This window comes from Aulonocara stuartgranti, assembly GCF_965226115.1.
Source record: "Aulonocara stuartgranti genome assembly, chromosome: 12".
Lineage (NCBI taxonomy): Eukaryota > Metazoa > Chordata > Actinopteri > Cichliformes > Cichlidae > Aulonocara > Aulonocara stuartgranti.
In genome coordinates, this window is record NC_138948.1 from 10,896,782 (window position 1) to 10,917,187 (window position 20,406).

A 20,406-nucleotide genomic window follows, 5' to 3' on the forward strand; every position below is an offset into this window, starting at 1 on the left:
TGCTCTGCCACAGATTTGTGAATTTTCCAGGTTAAAAGTAAAAATAACAAACACTGAGCCGTTTGTTGTTGTTGTTGTTGTTGTTGTTTCTGTTGGGCGTGATGATAAATTAAAGGTTACTGTGGGTTATCTTGAGAGCTTAACCTTTTATGTCTATCATTTGGACTCTATGACAGCCCGATGGAGCACCTGGCGCACTGTCCCGGGCTCGCACTCGAGGTGCGAGCGCATATGGAAGTGGCAGGTGGCAAGAACGTGCGTGCTCTCGCGCCGTTCGGCCCACTTAGCGCCAGAGCAGCTCCTCATTAAACGGTGTGGCCCGCGGATACAGGGCCTTTACCCGCAAAACACGGCCACTGATTGCCCACCAGAGGAGCTGTTACAGGTTTATGACAACGCATTAAATCCAATCAGTAAAATCTGCAGTTTGCGGAGTGTTTATTAGTATGTGTTGTCAAAATTTGCTGATGTTTGAATTCACTTCCAAACATCTAAAACAACTTATTAGGCCTACAATTTAGCAATAAATAAATATATAAATAATAATAATTGTATTTCTTAACATGCTAAATATTTAAGGCTATTCGGTCTCAGTTCTCGTTTTGGCATGTTTTCAGGATTTGTAATTTATGATTTACTTACAATAAATTTTCGTGTGCTTTAAAGGTGCCAATCTGCACGATCCTACCTCTTTCCTAATGTAACTAGCCGATAATCATCATTAGCCTTTATATTTAAAATTATGCTTTCTTCAGCGACATAACAAGCTGAATATAAGCCTGCATCTGTAAACCATGTGATTAAGTGTGCAAACTGACACCACCCTAAAGAAATAAAGGTGAAGTAGTTTGTCCTTGTCTAAGTTAGGACATCAACTGATAACACGCAGCCACCTCCACCTTTATAACATTACCGCGTTGTTCTTTTCTTTTTCTTTCTTTGTCTGTTTGTTTCCATTAGAAACCAGGACGCGAAGGGAATCCCTGAATAGGAGCGAGTCTATAGGCCGCTTAATTAAAAACAGGGGGGAAATGGACCTAACTGCCAATAGCACAGCAGAGGACTTTGCTTCCCGCTCCGGCGTCCGCCCAGTGAGAGTATATAGGAGAGGAGACAACAGGTGCACCAGGCATGACCGGTCAGTGTCCTCACTTGGGCTGAGATAGGGAGGACTGAGATAGTGGGGACTAGGGCATGCTTAAATGAAGGAAATGGAAGATGCGCCTGAAACGCTGGAGTGAAGATTCACGCAGATGGGTAAGTAAGTTATAACATAGTTGCGGGCAATTAAAATAGCCTCAGTAGAGCAGTCAAGACATGTTATATGTTACTTAGGATCGGTTGCTGTTGCTGCTACCAGGCAACTCAAACACTAAACACAGGGACTCTTCCTATTTGGGTTCTTCTAACCACAGCATGTGCTACGTATAGTGGTGTAGAAAAAACAAACAAAAACCCAAAACACACAGTCACTTATATTAATTGCAGCATACTTGAAATAGTCCTCACCTTGGTGAATAACTCTTTGAAAGCACAGACTAAGATGTTAGAAACTAGTTTCACGTGATGATGAGCTGAGCTTGTGGTGTTTTTGTTTTTATGATCAGGAGGAGGATGTTGCGAGATTTTACAGGAAAGCGGCACTTTCCCTTCAAGGTAAGAGGGGGAACTAAAGTGAAACTGGCATTAAAATAATCAGAAATGTTCCCGCTTCATTTGTTGGGTGCCTCCTTCCTCTTTCTGCTGATCTTGCAGTGTCAGTGCGGCAGTGTACTGCTGCTGGCTGTGCTATTTGACTGACAGCTGTCAGCTGCACTCCTCACTGCTACTGTCAACTCACCTGAAACATGTTTGCCGACAGTGCCACGTAACCCGCTTCTTATTATATTATAGTATATAATAAGAAGTCAGCCGAGAGTAAAGCTGGGAGACAATTCTACATTTTGCATACTGATAAATGAGCAGCTGGACGTCGGTACAGCAGTCAAATCCACGCATTTGCATTTACATGGACAGATGTGTTGTGACTGGTTGGGTGGCAGTGTAATGTTAGCTGACGTTTCTTCAGCCAGCTCACACTGCTCTGCTACTTTAACAGTTACATTTCACTGTGGGTCACACTAATGGCTCAAAAGCCATTCAATATGACTTTTAAATGTTTGCAAACTCTGCAAAGAAAATATCATTTTTTTTATTATAAGGACAGAAGGTGAAGTTGAATTGTGGGTGGCTGGAAGGCAGTGTCTTGTTAGCTGGTAGTTTCTTCCTGTGCCAGCTCACCTGCTGCTGCCCTCCAACTGTCCATTTAATCCACACCAACAGTGATGTCTGTAGTCACCCTTCACTGCTATCAGTACTAAGATGCGATTCATTGATTCTATTGTCTATTTTATATTATTTTCTCATAGCCATAAATATTCAGAAAAATCAACTACAGCACCATATTTAAGGAGATGGCCTTAATATCAATGCATTAACATTAGCAGGTAATTTGTAATGTGATTTAATTATTCAGTTAAGAAAGACGCTTAATACCCACAACACAGGACATCTAAATGAAAAATCTTAAAGTCATTAGTTAAAACAAATACTTATGAGAGCTTTTTATTGTTTGATAGATGCTGCACAGTTTGCTGGGCTCAAATCAGTCAAATCAGGCTCAATTAATTTGCTTCCTCTTAAAAAAGATTTTAATGTAAACACTGGAGAGATGAAAAGAAGGAAAGCTGAACATTTCAAAATGCCAACAACTGAAAAGCTAAATAACCACTGCAGCTGCAGCAGTGGTCATTTTAAGAAATGCTCATCACTGACCACAGGATAAACACCCCCACATACACTCATTTACACACACGCACACACACTCTGACTTGCATTGCATCACGGTGATTGCCTGATATTTTCATCTTGCATCTTTCTGGAATGACAACCCTCTCCAAGCAACACTCGCTGTCAACAGTTCAGTCCTTCCTGGCTGCCACAGCTCAGGAAACACAGACATAAAGCAGTGCTATGTCCAGTACCGATCACTAGGGGCCATCATAGCTCCACTCGTTTCTTTAGGATGATTTCCCGCACCATCGCTGTGACCTCTTCTCTGATGCTTTCCATGGGCTCGTCTGTTCGCCAGAATCGAACCACCTTCCCTTCTGGGTTCACCAGAAACTTCCAGAAGTTCCACTTTGGAATTTTCTTCACAGAATCTGAAAAACAAACAAGATGTCGCAGAACAGTCGTTAATGCTACATTTCTTTCTTTTTAATTTATCTTATTTTTAAGCAATCTTTAAAGTTGTTTGCCCAAGATGGGCAGCAACAAGTAATTCAGTTTCCATATAGTGAAACAAACTATTACACACTGAAGACAAAAAAATGTTCCTCAAAGGTAAAACCAGGATAAAACAGAGACAGACACATCAGGGTCTAAAATATGCTTAAAAACACTGACAGTTAGGTAGATTACAGGATGCTAAAATACCAAATGCCTTAATTTAATAACTTAATAGCAGAGTACCACGACGACAGAAAAAGTTACTTCCTAACAGAAGTGGACACTATCAAATCAAAATAATACATGCATAAAAAAATTATATTAAATAAATAAAATAAGAATAAAAGAAAATACCTACACAAGCCTATAGTATCATTTCAATATTATATAATTTGATAGTGCAGTGAAAAATGTATGTGTTGTAACTGAAAATCAAGTGAAAACCTAATACTAAAAAACTCAAATGTGCATACTTATGTTCATATGCTGTAATAGCATTAATTCAAATGATAAATTCCCCTTGGCTACTGCTAATCATTATAGCTCACCACGACTGTTGTGTTACTGTATATTAATAATATTAACTGTAACTGTAAAAATACAGCTAATTAATAAAACCAGATTCTAATGCATGGAGCAGAATGTCAGTTCTGCTGCTTTACAAACATAAATGAAGTTGCTACTTAGCAGATATGACACTGAATTGATTAAATTTTATACCATCAAGTCTTGTAATCACAGAATAGATCAGAACCATACTTTATATTCCAGTTACCTCTGGAGTTCATAGACTTGTTCTGCAGGTCTTCTTTCAGGTGCATCATGTTCATAAAAACTCATTAAATTACCCTGGGGTGATTGAAAAATACAAAACTTTACGTTCAGCTCCACATTTTACAACAGTAACAGATTATTTTCCTCTCAGATGAAGTAAAAGTAGGCTTTGCCTAATCTTGTTTGGTTTTAGACTATCAACACTTGTACCTGGAATACAGGTGAGACCAATTGTTAAGTATTTGAGGTTTGGCGACAGCTCCAAATTTGACTTCCTTCCATCATTAAATACATCCTGCACTTGGAGCAGGTATAAATATGTAATCAGCGTTTCTGTGATCTCACTCAGTGATCCCACAGTCATGATATTCGTTAAAAGTCTTTCTCCCAACCTGTGAGGAATTTGAAAGCAGGGTCAGCCTCTGATCCCATTATTTTGATCTTGCTGAAGAAAGGAAAGGTAACACCGTAGGCTGACTTGGCGAAAGCCTCGATGTCCCGGCTGGTTCCGGTCTCCGTATCCCCGAACTGTCCGCAGGGAAAGGCCAGGACGTTGAAGTGAGAGGTGCCCAGCTCCCGGTGGAGCTCCTGTAGAGACTTGTAGTTCGCCTCCGTCTGCTGGCAGTAACTCGCCACGTTTACAACTAAGGACGCCTGCAAAAGAGGGGATTAGGAGCAGTGCACAGTTATTTTAAAAAGCTCTTAAAAATACGCACTCTGCAAATAAATCAAGTCTAAACTGACACGGGGAAAGTTAAAGAGTTAAACGGGTTTATTCTCAGTCTGAAACGACGGCTGATGATGTGGACATACTTTTCCTCGGTACTTCTCCAGAGAAATCGTCCTGCCCTTCGCGTCCTTCACCTCGAAAGAATAAAAATCCTTCGGTTTTCTGGGTTTCACCAGCTGGGTCTGCAGAAGAAATAAACACCCCACACCCACCGTCATGCTCAACAGCACAGTTAACTTTTTCGCTTTTGGGTTGGAGGACCTGGTAGGATAACCTCCCAAAGCCTCCATCTTGGAGGGGAAAGAGCAAACCGTAGCTTGAACTGGGGCTCTCCTTCCAGAAGTTCTGGGGCGGATCAGAGGAAATAGTCGCGTTAAGCTGGACGAAGAAACGGTGAAAGCGACTATACCGGAAACTCAGCAGCAAAATAAAACTAATAATAAGTGAACTTTACATGTAAATACTCGACTTTCAGCTACACTACAGAATCCTATATAGGCCGACTACAGGGTCAGCTGAAAATATTTTTTTAAAAAACAAAACAAAACAAACAATGCCTTATGTTTTAGTTTTGTTAGGTGTGTTCAATATAAAAAGCATAAGACGGAATTAATATTGAGACTGATGTCTATATCACTTGTTTTTAATGTTGGAAAACATTAAAAACAGAAATCGGGAACTTATTATTATTATTATTATTATTATTATTATTATTATTATTATTATTAATAATAATAATAATATCATCATCATCATCATCATCATAATCATAACAATAATAAACATGCCTGAATGCTCAGTGCAGATTATTAGCACTAGAGGAACCTCAGCAAACACTTAACCAAACTTTCCAGTGGTTTCCTCAGTAATCACTGTAAAGCATTTAAATAACTACAGAATCTTCATCTGCTATGAAAGGTTTCAAAAAATTAAGAGGAAGTTAGGCTCTTAATAGATTAGTTTCTAATGATATAAAGTTACTGTTTAGTACATTTTAAATAACCTTATTTTGAGATGGTATTAAAAAAAACAATTGTTATTTGTCTGCTCAGGGACAATACGAGGCCCATGAAGTCACATACAAATGCTTCAGGAGGCGGATCATCCAGAGGCGCTGCAGAGAAAGCCCTGTTGCAAGTACCCCACTGGCCCCTGGGCGGCAGTGTGAGCCAAGCTTCGAGTTTGATACCATCTGTCAGAGGCTGGAGCTCGATTCTCCACCGAGAAAGCATGAACCGGGACAGGGAGTCCTACCAGGAAAAATCCAAGGTATTAAACAACACACAGAAGTTCAGTAATAATAATAATGCAATACTGATGCCAGGCATATTCACATAAGTTAGGTCATTAAAAGTGTGATTAAACTCAAAAATTACCCGAAGTCAGGTTTTAAACGACTGATTTTTAGAAGAGGGGAAAAACGACTGATTCAGGATTTAAAGCATAATGTGTATGTCATAAAAATGCAACAATGTTTGTGTAATTTGGATAAATATTTTGGTTTAAAAAACTCCAACCAACTTTATCCTGCCACATGAAGACCCTAGTCACCACTGGGGACTGTACCCAAGCTGTTGGTGTTGCACATGAACAGCATATTTATGATTCAGCTGGGTAACACTGTTCTTATATGACACTGCTGATTTTAAAATGCACGGGCATGCACTCCCCTAGGCCCATATCTAGAAACAACATTCATTCTTTTTAATCTTCACCAGGTGTATCATCATACTGACACAGTACATTTTTACCTGAGAGCTGTTGGACGTTTTCTATGATGTCATTTGATTTCACCAGAGGCAGCACTGGTGGGAGGCTCGTCTCACTCTGAGTCTGTTAAGTTGGTGAACACAGAGTGCACGATCGCTGCAAAGACACGGCCTGCTGCAGAAAATGCCCCACAAGAGGTTTGTTTAAGGAAGCTGCACTTCCTCGTTTGTGTCTGTGTGTGGTTGTGATGCAGTAGTTTGAGGGGGATGCTAAACTGATTTCTGCAAGTCATCGTCTCATACACGAACATAGAAGTTTTCATTTAAAAGTGAAAAAAGTCAGAGAGTTTTGTATGTGTGTGGTTTCCAAAAGTTGCTCGAAGTGAAATAAAATAAAAGAACACAATCAGTTTGATATAAGAATAATAAAATGTTATTATCCTATCAGAGATGGTGGTGTGGTGGCTAGCTCATCTGCCTCACAGGATGAAGGTCCTGGGTTTATGTAGAGTCTGGGGCCTTTCTCTGTGAAGTCCAAAGACATGCAGTGGGTGATTGGTTATTCTGAATTGATTTTAACTGTGAATACTTTTTCTTGTCTTGTGTTATGGCCCTGCAACAGGTCGATGTATAAAGCATATAAAAAAGTAAATCTGCATATATTGCTAATGCTAACTTTCAATGATATGCTAATTTTAGATATTTTTGAAACCTGAATAGTAATAATTCTTTTCCCTTTTTTGGTTTTGTTTTACAGCGATGGGTATGGAGACCTGCAGTTCAAGAACCTGAAAATCTCAATCGCTCAGGTAGATCATGTTTCTACACAGCAAAATCTCCAGTGTTAATTTAACACTGGAGATTTTGCTGTGTATGAATGATTGTGTGAATGATCTCTGGACTGATACTACATGATGTCATACTGGGGAACCCAAATACATACTTTGATCACGCTGCAGTTTTTTTTCCGCTTTGTTTTTTGAATGCTGGATGATGTAATTATAGGTTTACTTTATCAGACTGCACACCAGTTTTTGAAGTCTGGAGAAATTTGGTAGCGTACAAAGACAACAAAGATAACATCTGGAATAACAATAAGGAAGAAAAGTTTGAAAGAAATCACGTGTTAAATTCTCTTGACACTTTATTCACATTTAGGCACTTTAGCAGTCATCACTAGTTTCAACACGTTCTAGTTTAATGCAACGAGTGCTTAATGCACATCAATGTGGATGCTTGCTGCAACTATTGATTCATGTCAAAAACACGACACAACAAAGAAAGTGTTTGAAAATTAATGGATTAACAGCAGATGTACAATGTATGTTTTGTAACAATATCTTTTAAATTATATTTTTATCATTGAAGGTTATGATGAAAGAAAATATGATCTTCAGCCATTTGCCACTCTGAACAAAGCCACTCTGAGCCTGCACGGGAAGTCAGTGGTTAAGTTGGGTGCACCATCACTGCTGAATGATTACTGTAAGAGAAAATGAAGCCCTAAATGACTTTTACAAATACTGTTTTTTTGCTTCTGTACACCACCACAGTAGATGTTTCTTTCCAAGCTCCTTAGACTACAATGACCTGGGTGACTGAGAACCTTCACAGACACCACAGTAGACTGTAAAACAATCCAAATGTGGCTGAAATGTAGTTTTCAGCTTAAATTCATTGGGGTTAATAATGCTTTGCATTAGCTGTTTAGGAATTATAGTCACTGTTATAAATAATCTAATTTTTAAAGGGTCAGAAGTAATTGAACAAACTAATAATCCTTTGCATTGCATTAATTCTGCCTGAAGTCTAGAATGCATGGACATGATTAAAGGTGGTGCTTCCTCCCTTGAGATGCTCTGCTGGGCCTTTACTTCACCACTGTTGGTTGGTGTTTATTTGTGGGCTTATTTGCATTTAAAACTGATAAGCATGCTGTTCTGGATTAGGATCAGGTGACACGTCTTCTTCTATCAGTATTGGGCCATTAAGAAGTTGTACATCTACGTGCTATAACATTTCCATCATGTTTGACGAATGATGGTGGTTGTGTTGGGGTGTGCTGGTGAAATTTCATTATTTTAAATAGCATAGCCATATGGGCAACAAAAATACAACCTGGAACATCTGCTACTTGTTTTTTTTTTCTGAAAAATACTTACTGAAAACACTTTGGTGGATATAACAGATTTAACAAAAAAAAAAAATGTTTATAATTAAGGCTCATCCTGTTCATCAATAATTTATGCCTACGATATAGTCCTCTGTAGTCCTTTGTTTTTGCAACTTTGTCATTTCAGACACTAACCTTCTCGACTGCAGCTGTAGTGGCATGGTTGCATTAGGACTCGGCTCTTCAGTTTACATTTGGAATTCAGAAACTCGTGGTCTGGTTGGACATCTGGACCTGAGTCCACAATCAGGATGCCGATATCGTCAGTCGGTCTCGTCTCTGTGCTGGAGCACAGATGGAAGAGCCCTCAGTATCGCGACTAGACGAGGGGAGATACAGGTAAATGAGCTCATAGAGGTTGGAAACTTATTCAAACCAAATGTGGTATGGGGGGCTCTGTGAGAAGGGAAGTGTCATATTTACTGAATCAGCAGGATGACTGTTTGTGGTGTCTTTGTCTCTCTTTGACTCTTTAGTTGTGGGATGTCGAACACAAGCAGAACATGAGGTTTCTGCTGTCACACCTGGCTGTGGTGAGAGCGCTTTCTTGGAAACAGCAGTTACTTAGCAGGTACCCATTTGGTTTGTTCTGGTATTTAAAGAAGGTGCTGCTTAATAATGAAATGGAAAAGATTGACCAATTTGGAAATTATGCTAAATAAATGAATGAATAAATAGGATAGATAGGCTTAGGATAAGAGCTAAAGGCATACAGCTTTATCTCTTTAATAGAAGAAATGTAGATGAATTAGTCACGGACAGGGTAGGAGACACTTAATCAATAAAAGTGTCCATAAAAGCAGTGTTTTTTCTGACAGTGGATCTGTTCTTGGACATATCTGTCACCTTGACCCACGGGCTTTCACACCTCTGGTAGGTGCAACCACCCAGAGGGAGGGGGTCTGCAGTCTGCAGTGGTCACCAGGAGGCAAATGGCTGGCCAGCGGCTCCACAGAAGGCCTTCTCCATATCTGGGATGATGACATCATGGGAAAAAAAATGTCAAGTCAGCCAATAATGACAGTGAAGCAGCCCAGTGCTGTGAAGGTCTGTGTACTTGGATTTGGAGGCTAAAAGTAAACTGTTTGGCATTTTTAAAGGCTGACACAGCCAGAGTTACAGAGTTTGAGCAGACGTCAAAGCAGTTAAATGTGAATAAGAGGCTAATGGTTTTAATGTGTAAGGATTTTGGGTTAGTAAACAGAGATTTAAAAATGCTGTTAATGTATCCACCTTTGTGTGTGTTATTTTGTTAGGCAATGGGGTGGTGCCCATGGCAGGGAAACATTATTGCTACAGGAGGGGGATGGAAAGATGGTGAGCTGAGAATCTGGGACACACAATCAGCATCTTGTGTTACTTCTGTGCAAACAAATTCACAGGTGCTTGAGAATTACAGTATTGTGGATATTTTTGTTTTGCTGTATTTAAAAATGCTGGATAAACTATTACTATTTACCCTCATTTGCAGATCTGTTCTCTACAATGGGCTGAAAAGAAGAGATATCTGGTTACAGGTCATGGCCTACCTCATCACAAAGTCACATCTTGGGTGTGGGAGTTTCACTCTCTCAGCCCCATTTACCAGTTCACAGGTTAGAAAACCAAAAAACACACAAGGCTGTTCTACATTACTATAACCTTTTTATTAATAAAGTAAATAATTCTGTTTAATGCAACGTTAAATTGTATCAGCACTGCTGTCTGATACTATCTCAACTTAGTCTCAACACATTGACAACACACTCATAGGAACAAATGTTGTTGCGTCAATAACACAGTGAGTAATATTCTCACAGAAGCAGTTGTTGTCAGTGCAGCAGCTCTGTCACCTACCACTAATGTCTTTAATGGCCATCGTGTGCTGAGTGATTTGTGTTCTGGGCTTCCCTCTAGTGAATATGAAACTAAGGTTGCTAGTTTTAATATGAGCTGTCTCACTGTCCTGTAGTATTGTGAGCTGGTGTTAGAAAACCAATACTTACGGCTTAAGGGGGGAAAAAATGAGAAATAAACCGCTAACAGAAATGCTAAATTCCTGTTTTTTCTGGTCAGGGGGGCTCAAACCAAGCATTGAATGCAAAAGACACTTTTACTGAAAACCCACTAATATGTAATATTGAATAATTTTACTTAATAAAAAAAATGATCAAGTAATTTTCAAAATTTACTTTTTTTAATTTAAGTTTTTTTGTACTTTTATATTTTAAATGAAAACTTGACGGTCATTCTGCGCTATTTTTCAGAAGTGTAATTACTGATATCAACCCTTGTGGTAAAGTCCTATTCCCATAGGAATACTGGTTATGATAAGATAGGGAAATTGACTTGTTTTCATAATGGAAAAAAACAAACAAAAACAAAATAGTGTAGCTCCCATTGAGTTGCACCAATGCAGGCCGTTATTCTGTAGGCAGATTTTTAGTCACCATTTTCTTGGTTAACCACAGTCATAAAGTCCCCCTTCTCATTTTTGCCAATAAGGCTCTGATTGACTCAGTTGTACTGGCAAACAAGGAGAAGTTGTTACTGAATGAGATGCTTGTTTGAATCACAGACAAATATGTGCGAAGTGAGGTTTGGAACAGAGTGCTTATATTGTTTAGTTTTTGGTATTATCTATTTTTTCCATTTAACTTCACGTTGCTTTTATTTCATTATCTCCTGAATCCAAGATGTCTGTCAACTTTTCTTTCTAATCCTGGTTTTTGATGTGTGATTCCATCAAAAAACATAAAAATGTAAAAAGGCATTATAATCAAGGTAGTACAATTCAATATTAATTCCCTGTTAATGTGGCATTTTCTTACTACTTATAGCAACAACAAGAACTGATTTTCAGTTCTTTTAAATAATAATTTTTTTTCTTTTTCTTTTTTTAACCAGGTCACTCTGATCGAGTCCTTCACTTGGCCTTAAACCCTGACAATTCTCAGATTTTCTCCACCGGTGCGGACCAGCGCTTTCACATCTGGGATTTGTAGTAACCAGCGTCATGGAACCGTGACATTCATATTGATAATAAAGTTCTTTAGCATCTGGTTAGAAATAGGTATACAATTGATTACCACATAAGTGCACATTGCTGCTTTCTTGGCAATTGTGTCATAGAGACCACACATTTCCCTCCCATGATGTCAACCACAATTCGAAGCCAGTTTACCACCAGCTCACACCTTTTGTCATGCATCGTGCATGCCGGTAGCACAGGTTTCCTGTTTTAATGGCTAGACGACATGAATCTTTTGTATAGTTATGATATGACAGATATGCCATACTGACTACTATCATATGAAAGGTAACAAAAGACAGACATGGGACATGTTTTAGTGTACACATATATGAAATAGCTCAGCACCAACAGTTGAAATCTGCTGCTGCTGACTTAAGGCTCATCAGCATTTATTTGTTCTGTATGTGAGTTCACTTTGAGTTTGTTGTGTTTTTATTTATATTACATTTTGATATGTCTTCATTGTAAATTTTGACTTCCTGAAATTTTTTTTAATTATATTTTGCACAATGAAATCAAATTTAGGAACCTAATAGTAGAATACACTCTGTAGCCTAAGGTAGCTTTTATTCTTGCCCCAATGATATGAAACATCCCTACTACCTATTTTACCTAGAAATAGAGTGAAAGCTTTGTGGTTTGTTTTAAAAGTTATGTGTTTAGTAGTTAAATCACTTAGACTTAAGTTAAATGTAAAATGAAGCAGAATAGATTTCTGCTTGAAAAGACTTTGTGTGTGAGCATATGCGCTGCAAAATTTGACTTGCAAGAGTGTGACCAGAGAAGATTTAAGAGAACAGTTTGTGCAAAAGCACTGTGGTGAAGACTTCCTTTATAAAAACAGAGCAAGACCCCCCCCTCTACATGAGTTATTTCTTATAGGTTATATGTTCACAGTCACACTGAGATGTCGGAGCAAACGTGCAATGACTGAGGTTGGTTTATATAGTCCCTGTAACCTCAGATGTCTGCAAAGTCTAGCCTACGCTGTTCCACTTTTGACTAAGATAAGGGTCAAGATGAATAATGTCAACACTCAACTGAAAGCAGCAACATGCCTCAAGTGCAGTCTGAAATGAAGCCCAGTCAGCAAAGAAACTGAAATTTTAAAAAAAGAACTGAGAAGAAATCTGCATAAGTTGTGTTTCTCTGTGAGCTTACTGCTTTACAAATATGCTGGCCTTTAATGCAAGGTCAAAGTCATGATGGCTCCACTCAGCTGAAACTGGCGGCACAAAAAGGGTCAACATATTCTGCGTCCCTTATGTAAAATGTTGTACACTGAAAGGAAGTAATTCCTAATTGACATACAGTGGCTTGCAAAAGTATTCGGCCCCCTTGAACTTTTCCACATTTTGTCACATTACAGCCACAAACATGAATCAATTTTACTGGAATTCCACGTGAAAGACCAATACAAAGTGGTGTACACGTGAGAAGTGTAACGGAAATCATACATGATTCCAAACATTTTTTACACATAAATAACTGAAAAGTGGGGTGTGCGTAATTATTCAGCCCCCTTTGGTCTGAGTGCAGTCAGTTGCCCATAGACATTGCCTGATGAGTGCTAATGACTAAAGAGAGTGCACCTGTGTGTAATCTAATGTCAGTACAAATACAGCTGCTCTGTGACGGCCTCAGAGGTTGTGTAAGAGAATATTGGGAGCAACAACACCATGAAGTCCAAAGAAAACACCAGACAGGTCAGGGATAAAGTTACTGAGAAATTTTAAGCAGGCTTAGGCTACAAGAAGATTTCCCAAGCCTTGAACATCCCACGGAGCACTGTTCAAGCGATCATTCAGAAATGGAAGGAGTATGGCACAACTGTAAACCTACCAAGACAAGGCCGTCCACCTAAACTCACAGGCCGAACAAGGAGAGCGCTGATCAGAAATGCAGCCAAGAGGCCCATGGTGACTTTGCACGAGCTGCAGAGATCTACAGCTCAGGTGGGGGAATCTGTCCATAGGACATATGTCTGTGAAGGTTCTCAGTCATCCAGGTCATCGTAGTCAAAGGAGCTTGCAAAGAAAAGCGTCTGGACTTCTTTAAGTTGCTTGAAGATGTTTCACCTCTCATCCGAGAAGCTTCCTCAGTTCTAAGGTCAAATGGTGGAGAGTCCCAGATATAAGCCTAGTGGGAGTGACCCCCCACAGAGGGACAAAAGGACCCCCTGATGATGTCAGGGGGTCCATAGGACAACTATTAGTTGTGCACTGCACAAAGTTGGCCTTTATGGAAGAGTGGCAAGAAGAAAGCCATTGTTAACAGAAAACCATAAGTCCCGTTTGCAGTTTGCCACAAGCCACGTGGGGGACACAGCAAACATGTGGAAGAAGGTGCTCTGGTCAGTTGAGACCAAAATGGAACTTTTTGGCCAAAATGCAAAACGCTATGTGTGGTGGAAAACTAACACTGCACATCACTCTGAACACACCATCCCCACTGTCAAATATGGTGGTGGCAGCATCAGGCTCTGGGGGTGCTTCTCTTCAGCAGGGACAGGGAAGCTGGTCAGAGTTGATGGGAAGATGGATGGAGCCAAATACAGGGCAATCTTGGAAGAAAACCTCTTGGAGTCTGCAAAAGACTTGAGACTGGGGCGGAGGTTCACCTTCCAGCAGGACAACGACCCTAAACATAAAGCCCGGGCAACGATGGAATGGTTTAAAACAAAACATATCCATGTGTTAGAATGGCCCAGTCAATGTCCAGATCTAAATCCAATCGAGAATCTGTGGCAAGATCTGAAAACTGCTGTTCACAAACGCTGTCCATCTAATCTGACTGAGCTGGAGCTGTTTTGCAAAGAAGAATGGGCAAAGATTTCAGTCTCTAGATGTGCAAAGCTGGTAGAGACATTCCCTAAAAGACTGGCAGCTTTAATTGCAGCAAAAGGTGGTTCTACAAAGTATTGACTAAGGGGGCTGAATAATTACGCACACCCCACTTTTCAGTTATTTATTTGTAAAAAAACGTTTGGAATCATGTATGATTTTCGTTCCACTTCTCACGTGTGCACCACTTTGTATTGGTCTTTCATGTGGAATTCCAGTAAAATTGATTCATGTTTGTGGCTGTAATGTGACAAAATGTGGAAAAGTTCAAGGGGGCCGAATACTTTTGCAAGCCACTGTATCTATAGCTCAGGATACTCACTACAGTATCCACCACTCGGCAAGTGTGTGAATCTAGATGTGACTTAGGGGGACTGTTTACAATTCTAGTGTTTGCTTTATGTTACAAAAACTACTATGTCTGTGATGAAGTGCAAACATATGGGGGGAAAAATAGAAAACATTTTTTTTAACAAATTCCCATTGACTACAGTAGTGAATGTATACTTCAACCTTACGTCATTCTTAATTTTTTGCATAATTTTCCATATGGGTAATACAGAGACCTAACAGACAAGAGAGTCTGAAACCTGAATAATGTTGTTTGCTGTTCTGCAAATATTTAATCGGGCTCATATTTGAAAGTCAAAAAGTACACTAACTAACAAATTATCAACCAGGCTGTTCTAAAAATAGACTGCAGGGTGGAGCTAGTTACGCCGTATTTTTAACCCCCTTATAAAAGCTAGGCAGCTTTCTCCCAGTCTTCAGTTACAGTGGCATTGTTGAGCTTTTCCAGGCGCTTTTGTCTGCCAACAAGCACAATCTTCTGTTTTCCAGTAGAGATAAAAAAAATTCAAATAGCAGTTAGTAAGCAGATTGTAATGTTTAGGATATTTGATACTGGAAAGGTTTAGGAAAACAAACAATGTAAAGCAAATGCATTTAGATTTTAATATCTTGTGTAACTAATTCCTGAAAACGTCCTCATACAGGTAAGCACTGAGCTTTAGACACTCCCATTTTTTCACCTCTTGCATCACCCTGAGGCTTTAGCTGGCTTTATAAATTTACACACGAACAGAGTCCGGGGCAAATGAGAAGGAGAGAGTATGGGATGACTATAGGGAGCACTTGAGAAACACCAGACAGCTCATGGTCAGCTGTCTGATGGGAATGAAATAAAAACATATATATCACCTCCCAGAAAACTACACGGATTCTACTTTATGTCTGGCAATGAGACAGCAATTCTGCATCAGCTGGCGATTTTAGGTAACATTTTGCAAAACTTCTTTAACATGAGTCAAGCATGTTATCATTCCATGTTTCATTGTCCGTAAATGTCAAAATGAGTCTAGCATCTGATGCAATAAGCTTTTTATTAGTACTTATGTTCTGACTGCATACTCTAGCTGGTCAAAGGAGCTTGCAAAGAAAAGCGTCTGGACTTCTTTAAGTTACTTGAAGACGTTTCACCTCTCATCCGAGAAGCTTCTTCAGTTCTAAGGTCAAATGGTGGAGAGTCCCAGATATAAACCTAGTGGGAGTATCCCCCCACAGAGGAACAAAAGGACCCCCTGATGATCCTCTAATCCCCTGAGCCAAGGTGTGAAACTGGGTGTGGGTCCCAATCAGCCAGAGTTTCGGGTGTGTTCACTGTGAAACCTGGCCCCACCTTATCATGCGAATTCCTGAGATCAGATGGCCCAGGATGTGAGTGGGCGTTAAGGCGTCTGGGAAGGGATCTCAAAACTGGATTATAGATGGCAGAGAGTTGGTGTCGTAAACCACCGCCTCTGTTCAAAGATGGTCGCTCACAGTGGACATAGATGGCTTCTTTCACTCCTCTTTCAAACCATCTGTCCTCTCTGTCCAAAATGTGAACATTGGCATCCTCGAAAGAGTGTCCTTTATCCTTAAGATGCAGATGGACTGCTGAGTCTTGTCCTGTGGAGGTGGCTCTTCTGTGTTGTGCCATGCGCTTGTGAAGTGGCTGTTTGGTCTCTCCAATGTAGAGGTCTGGGCATTCCTCACTGCACTGTACAGCATACACCACATTGTTAAGTTTGTGTTTTGGCGTTTTGTCTTTCGGGTGAACCAGTTTTTGTCTGAGCGTGTTGCTGGGTCTGAAATACACTGGGATATCGTGCTTGGAGAAAACTCTCCTGAGTTTTTCTGATACACCGGCTACATAGGGGATGACAATGTTGTTGCGTCTGTCTTTCTTATCCTCCCTCGCTGGTGTCTGATCTTCTTTTCTGTGTCTCTTTGCTGACTTTAAGAACGCCCTTTTAGGATAGCCGCACGTTTTGAGTGGGACCCACACCCAGTTTCACACCTTGGCTCAGGGGATTAGAGGATCATCAGGGGGTCCTTTTGTCCCTCTGTGGGGGGATACTCCCACTAGGTTTATATCTGGGACTCTCCACCATTTGACCTTAGAACTGAAGAAGCTTCTTGGATGAGAGGTGAAACGTCTTCAAGTAACTTAAAGAAGTCCAGACGCTTTTCTTTGCAAGCTCCTTTGACTACGATGACCTGGATGACTGAGAACCTTCACAGACATACTCTAGCTGCTGTTAATGTTAGCTAAAATGTGACTGTTGAATGTTAGCTAAAATGTGACTTAGCTGCTCACGAGGACAGATTATTAGAGGGAGAAGACCCTTGGCCCCCTGTTCCATGCTCTTCTACAATGACATACAAATGTAGTCTCAAATCTCTCAGTTGCATTTTCGTCTTTAAGGTTAATGTCTGTCTTTACAACTTGGGCATTTCTGTAGATTGAAAAATGGTGGCTATACTTACAGTATACTATACAGTATTTATTTAACACTTGTACACAGTTATTCTACTAAATACTGCAACACACTATTTAAATGTATATAATGAAAACATGTCTAATAGATTATAACACAATCAAACAACCAAACATAGCTATTGTTAACTACTCTGCCTTCATCTATGTTTTTTTTCCTTACGCAGTGGTATGTCATGGCTTAGCAGTGGGTCAGATCTCTTCTTATTACTTCCTAGTCCAAAGACCTATGCCATGGGTCAAAGCCCAGGAGTTCTGTCAGAAGTACTATGTGGACCTTGCTGTCCTGACCACAGAGGAGCAGTACTTCAGTGTCCTGAATGCTACTCCTGCCACAAAAGTCAGCTTTTGGCTTGGTCTGAAACGCCAGAGTGTCTCCAGTGACTGGCAGTGGGTGAATGGGGAACAACTGGGCTATGAACACTGGTACAGGAGAAACAATGAAGGCTGCTGTGCAAGTTTAGAGGCCATGCTGGAAAAAGACAAGAACCTGTTGGCTCGCTACTGTAAGGAACCACACATGGTTGTCTGTCAGGGTAAGTAATGCATTTTTTGCTCTTTTTGGAGTTAGAAACTGACAAATATAGTAACTACAAAGTCTAAATATGATACTCAATAAAGATGAGGCACACAACTAAAAAATGCAAACAGTCAGATTCACTGAAACACGATGCAGTGACTAAAAACCTGTTCTACCTGTCTAAGGTGAGTGTGTTGCCACAAGAAAATGATCCCATACTCTACTGGTTATGTTATGGTGCTTTGTTTATATCCTGCATCCACCTGCCTGTTATTATTTATAACAGATTAGTTAGGTAGCAGTTGAAAAAAATCATTATTAAAATAGTTTTGCTGGTTTAAACCTCTAAAGCAGGGCTCTAAAACTCACAGCCTGGGGACACTTGCAGCCCGTGTCACCCCTACTTGCGGCCCATATGTTGAGGTGAAGAAATATAATGCAATTTGGCCCTTGAAATTACTCTTTTTGTTAGGGAGGATTTCTTTCCTGTTGTTCCTTAAAAAGTTCATTAAAAAGCAAAAAAATATTTAATATGAAGGCAATATGAGCAGACAGTACAAACATGTTGGCTGCGTTAGTTCAGTGAGAAAGTTATTTGTAAAGAAAACCTTTTTCACTGGCAGTAAAAAACGAATGTGTACACTTATGTCTGCATTTTTATTTTGTTAAATATGAACATAATGATTGCAAAAGTGCTGCAATGTGTCTGGCCAGAAAGAGTGTACCAATTTATTTATTTGGTAGTTCAATGAAAAGCTTCAGTTAGTTAAGAGTGAGAAAAAAAATTGTTGTTATACAATATTTATACAATATTTGAAATAATACAATGAGATGACAGTGCCAGCAGTGGCCCGCAGCTCTCTGAAGTTGGAGATCCCTGCTCAAAAGCACAGTAACATGAGACAGTACCTCCAACCAATTTAGATAGATGAACTAGTCCACCGTAGTTCATGCTGGAGTTCATTTTTTAGTATTTTACCAGGATTCTCCTGTTCCTCCCCACAAAAGAGCAGATACTGCTTCTGCTGCTGGCCCCCTCACTGACCTATCTAGCTCTCCTCATATAATAACCCATCACCTGGTATTTAAATCCTTGTTTTCTCCATCATTTTTCATCAAACCTATCTGATAACATGTTATTTTTTATGATCCATACCTGAGCTCTTACTTGACTCTGACTGTTTTTCTTCCCACAGGTCCACATTCCCCTCAGTCGGTGACAGTGGACTCAGTGGGTGCGGAACATGTGAATCTTAGTTGGAATATCTCTGCCTTTATGCAGACGACACCACACAGTTACAATGTGACCATATGTGACAGCAGATGTGAGACAGTCTTTTACTCCTGCACCAATGGTTCTGCAGCGATGAGCATCAGCATCTCCAACTTAACATCAGGCACAAAGTATTTCCTACATATCTCTGCCTTTGTTGTTCGGCCTGACAGTGTTACTGGTGGAAACATCATCCTGCAGAGTAACCCTACAACAGTAGACGTTAAAACAGGTGAGGAAGTTCTTGTTTATTTTTGTGTCATGGCTTGCTTCCTAGATACTGTGTACAATAACTGACAACAACTTAAATTAAAATATTCTATTATATTCAGCCCATTTACTCATCATTGTAAACTGGTGCTTGCCTCCCTCTTTTGTATCTGTGTCTCTGTATCCTCTCTACTTCGGTAGATCACGATATCATCTTTGCTGTTTTGATGGTCATTAAACTGATGTTGCTTGCTCCTCCACTGTGGATTCTTTATCATATCCTTAAAAAAGGTAGGTCTTCTTTCTCCAGTAAAAAATCTATATATTTAAAAAAAATCTCCATAACATATAACATAATTTTTATTTTTATTTTTTAAACAGCAGGTCGTTTTGAAGAATCAAATCATTACATCTCTCCAGTGTTGCTCTCAACTGAAGACACAATTGTTGATCTGGTCCCTCAGAAAACTCCAGGCATTGGTTAAGACACGGAAAAAACATAGTCTAGACATTTGTAGAAAAATCTCTTCAAATGAAAAATGCCAACACAATGAATATAGAATACATGGAGACAGATTCATTTTTTAAATAAACTGCTTCTCATTTACAAATGAATCGTTAACCAGTGTGTAGAAAATACTACAGTTAAACCTTCTTTTTTGAAACATGGTATGACCAACTTTTCTAAAATACCTTTCGATTTTTATTAAATTTGATCCTAAATGAGTGACTAAGACCACGAACTCAACAGGATTGTGTTTTCCGTTGCCGTTTACCCACAGACTCATAGTACCGAAAGCCTTTACGCAGCCACAGATATTGCATTGTAGCGGCCCTTCACATAGGATGCAGGTTTAAGGCACTTTCACATTGGCTTCATCTTTATAAACAGACATCTACACTGTTGTTTTGTATTGTATGGTTGTACCATTGGTCATTCAGATTAGTGGGCACATGTGAAAATATGTGACCCTCAAAATTTTAAAAAGTAGTCCCTGGAGTATTTGTTAAAAGCATTTTATGCTTCTTCTTTTTTTTTTTTTTTAACTAAAACTACCTGTTAGTCATTT

General features: G+C 39.6%; 3 protein-coding genes across 5 annotated transcripts; 2 read left to right on the forward strand and 1 right to left on the reverse strand.

The window, feature by feature from the left end:
* Nucleotides 1-1,074: 1,074 nt before the first annotated feature.
* LOC309719544 (cell division cycle protein 20 homolog B-like) lies at nucleotides 1,075-12,087 on the forward strand. 2 transcript variants are annotated; one of them, XM_082555700.1, is made up of 12 exons: nucleotides 1,075-1,257; nucleotides 1,608-1,656; nucleotides 5,827-6,043; nucleotides 6,572-6,681; nucleotides 7,241-7,292; nucleotides 7,852-7,968; nucleotides 8,784-8,995; nucleotides 9,133-9,227; nucleotides 9,475-9,703; nucleotides 9,913-10,038; nucleotides 10,128-10,251; nucleotides 11,543-12,087. In XM_082555700.1, exons 2-12 carry the CDS (start codon nucleotides 1,615-1,617, stop codon nucleotides 11,638-11,640), a joined length of 1,422 nt encoding a protein of 473 aa, XP_082411826.1. In that variant the 5' UTR covers nucleotides 1,075-1,257; nucleotides 1,608-1,614; the 3' UTR covers nucleotides 11,641-12,087. The 2 variants fall into 2 exon arrangements, with proteins under 2 accessions (XP_082411826.1, XP_082411825.1); XM_082555699.1 differs by lacking the exon at nucleotides 1,075-1,257 and having other exon boundaries at nucleotides 1,469-1,656.
* Nucleotides 2,579-5,155, reverse strand: gpx8 (glutathione peroxidase 8 (putative)). Its single transcript, XM_082553577.1, has 3 exons — nucleotides 4,858-5,155; nucleotides 4,437-4,698; nucleotides 2,579-3,203 (listed from the first exon to the last, which is right to left on the reverse strand). The coding sequence occupies exons 1-3, from the start codon at nucleotides 5,062-5,064 to the stop codon at nucleotides 3,040-3,042; spliced, it is 633 nt and encodes a 210-aa protein (XP_082409703.1). The 5' UTR covers nucleotides 5,065-5,155; the 3' UTR covers nucleotides 2,579-3,039.
* Nucleotides 12,088-15,608: 3,521 nt separating the features above from the next.
* LOC309718274 (uncharacterized protein) lies at nucleotides 15,609-20,379 on the forward strand. 2 transcript variants are annotated; one of them, XM_082553355.1, is made up of 5 exons: nucleotides 15,609-15,787; nucleotides 17,501-17,869; nucleotides 19,050-19,358; nucleotides 19,538-19,627; nucleotides 19,718-20,379. In XM_082553355.1, the coding sequence occupies exons 1-5, from the start codon at nucleotides 15,742-15,744 to the stop codon at nucleotides 19,819-19,821; spliced, it is 918 nt and encodes a 305-aa protein (XP_082409481.1). In that variant the 5' UTR covers nucleotides 15,609-15,741; the 3' UTR covers nucleotides 19,822-20,379. The 2 variants fall into 2 exon arrangements, with proteins under 2 accessions (XP_082409481.1, XP_082409482.1); XM_082553356.1 differs by having other exon boundaries at nucleotides 19,721-20,379.
* The last annotated feature ends 27 nt before the right edge of the window (nucleotides 20,380-20,406 follow it).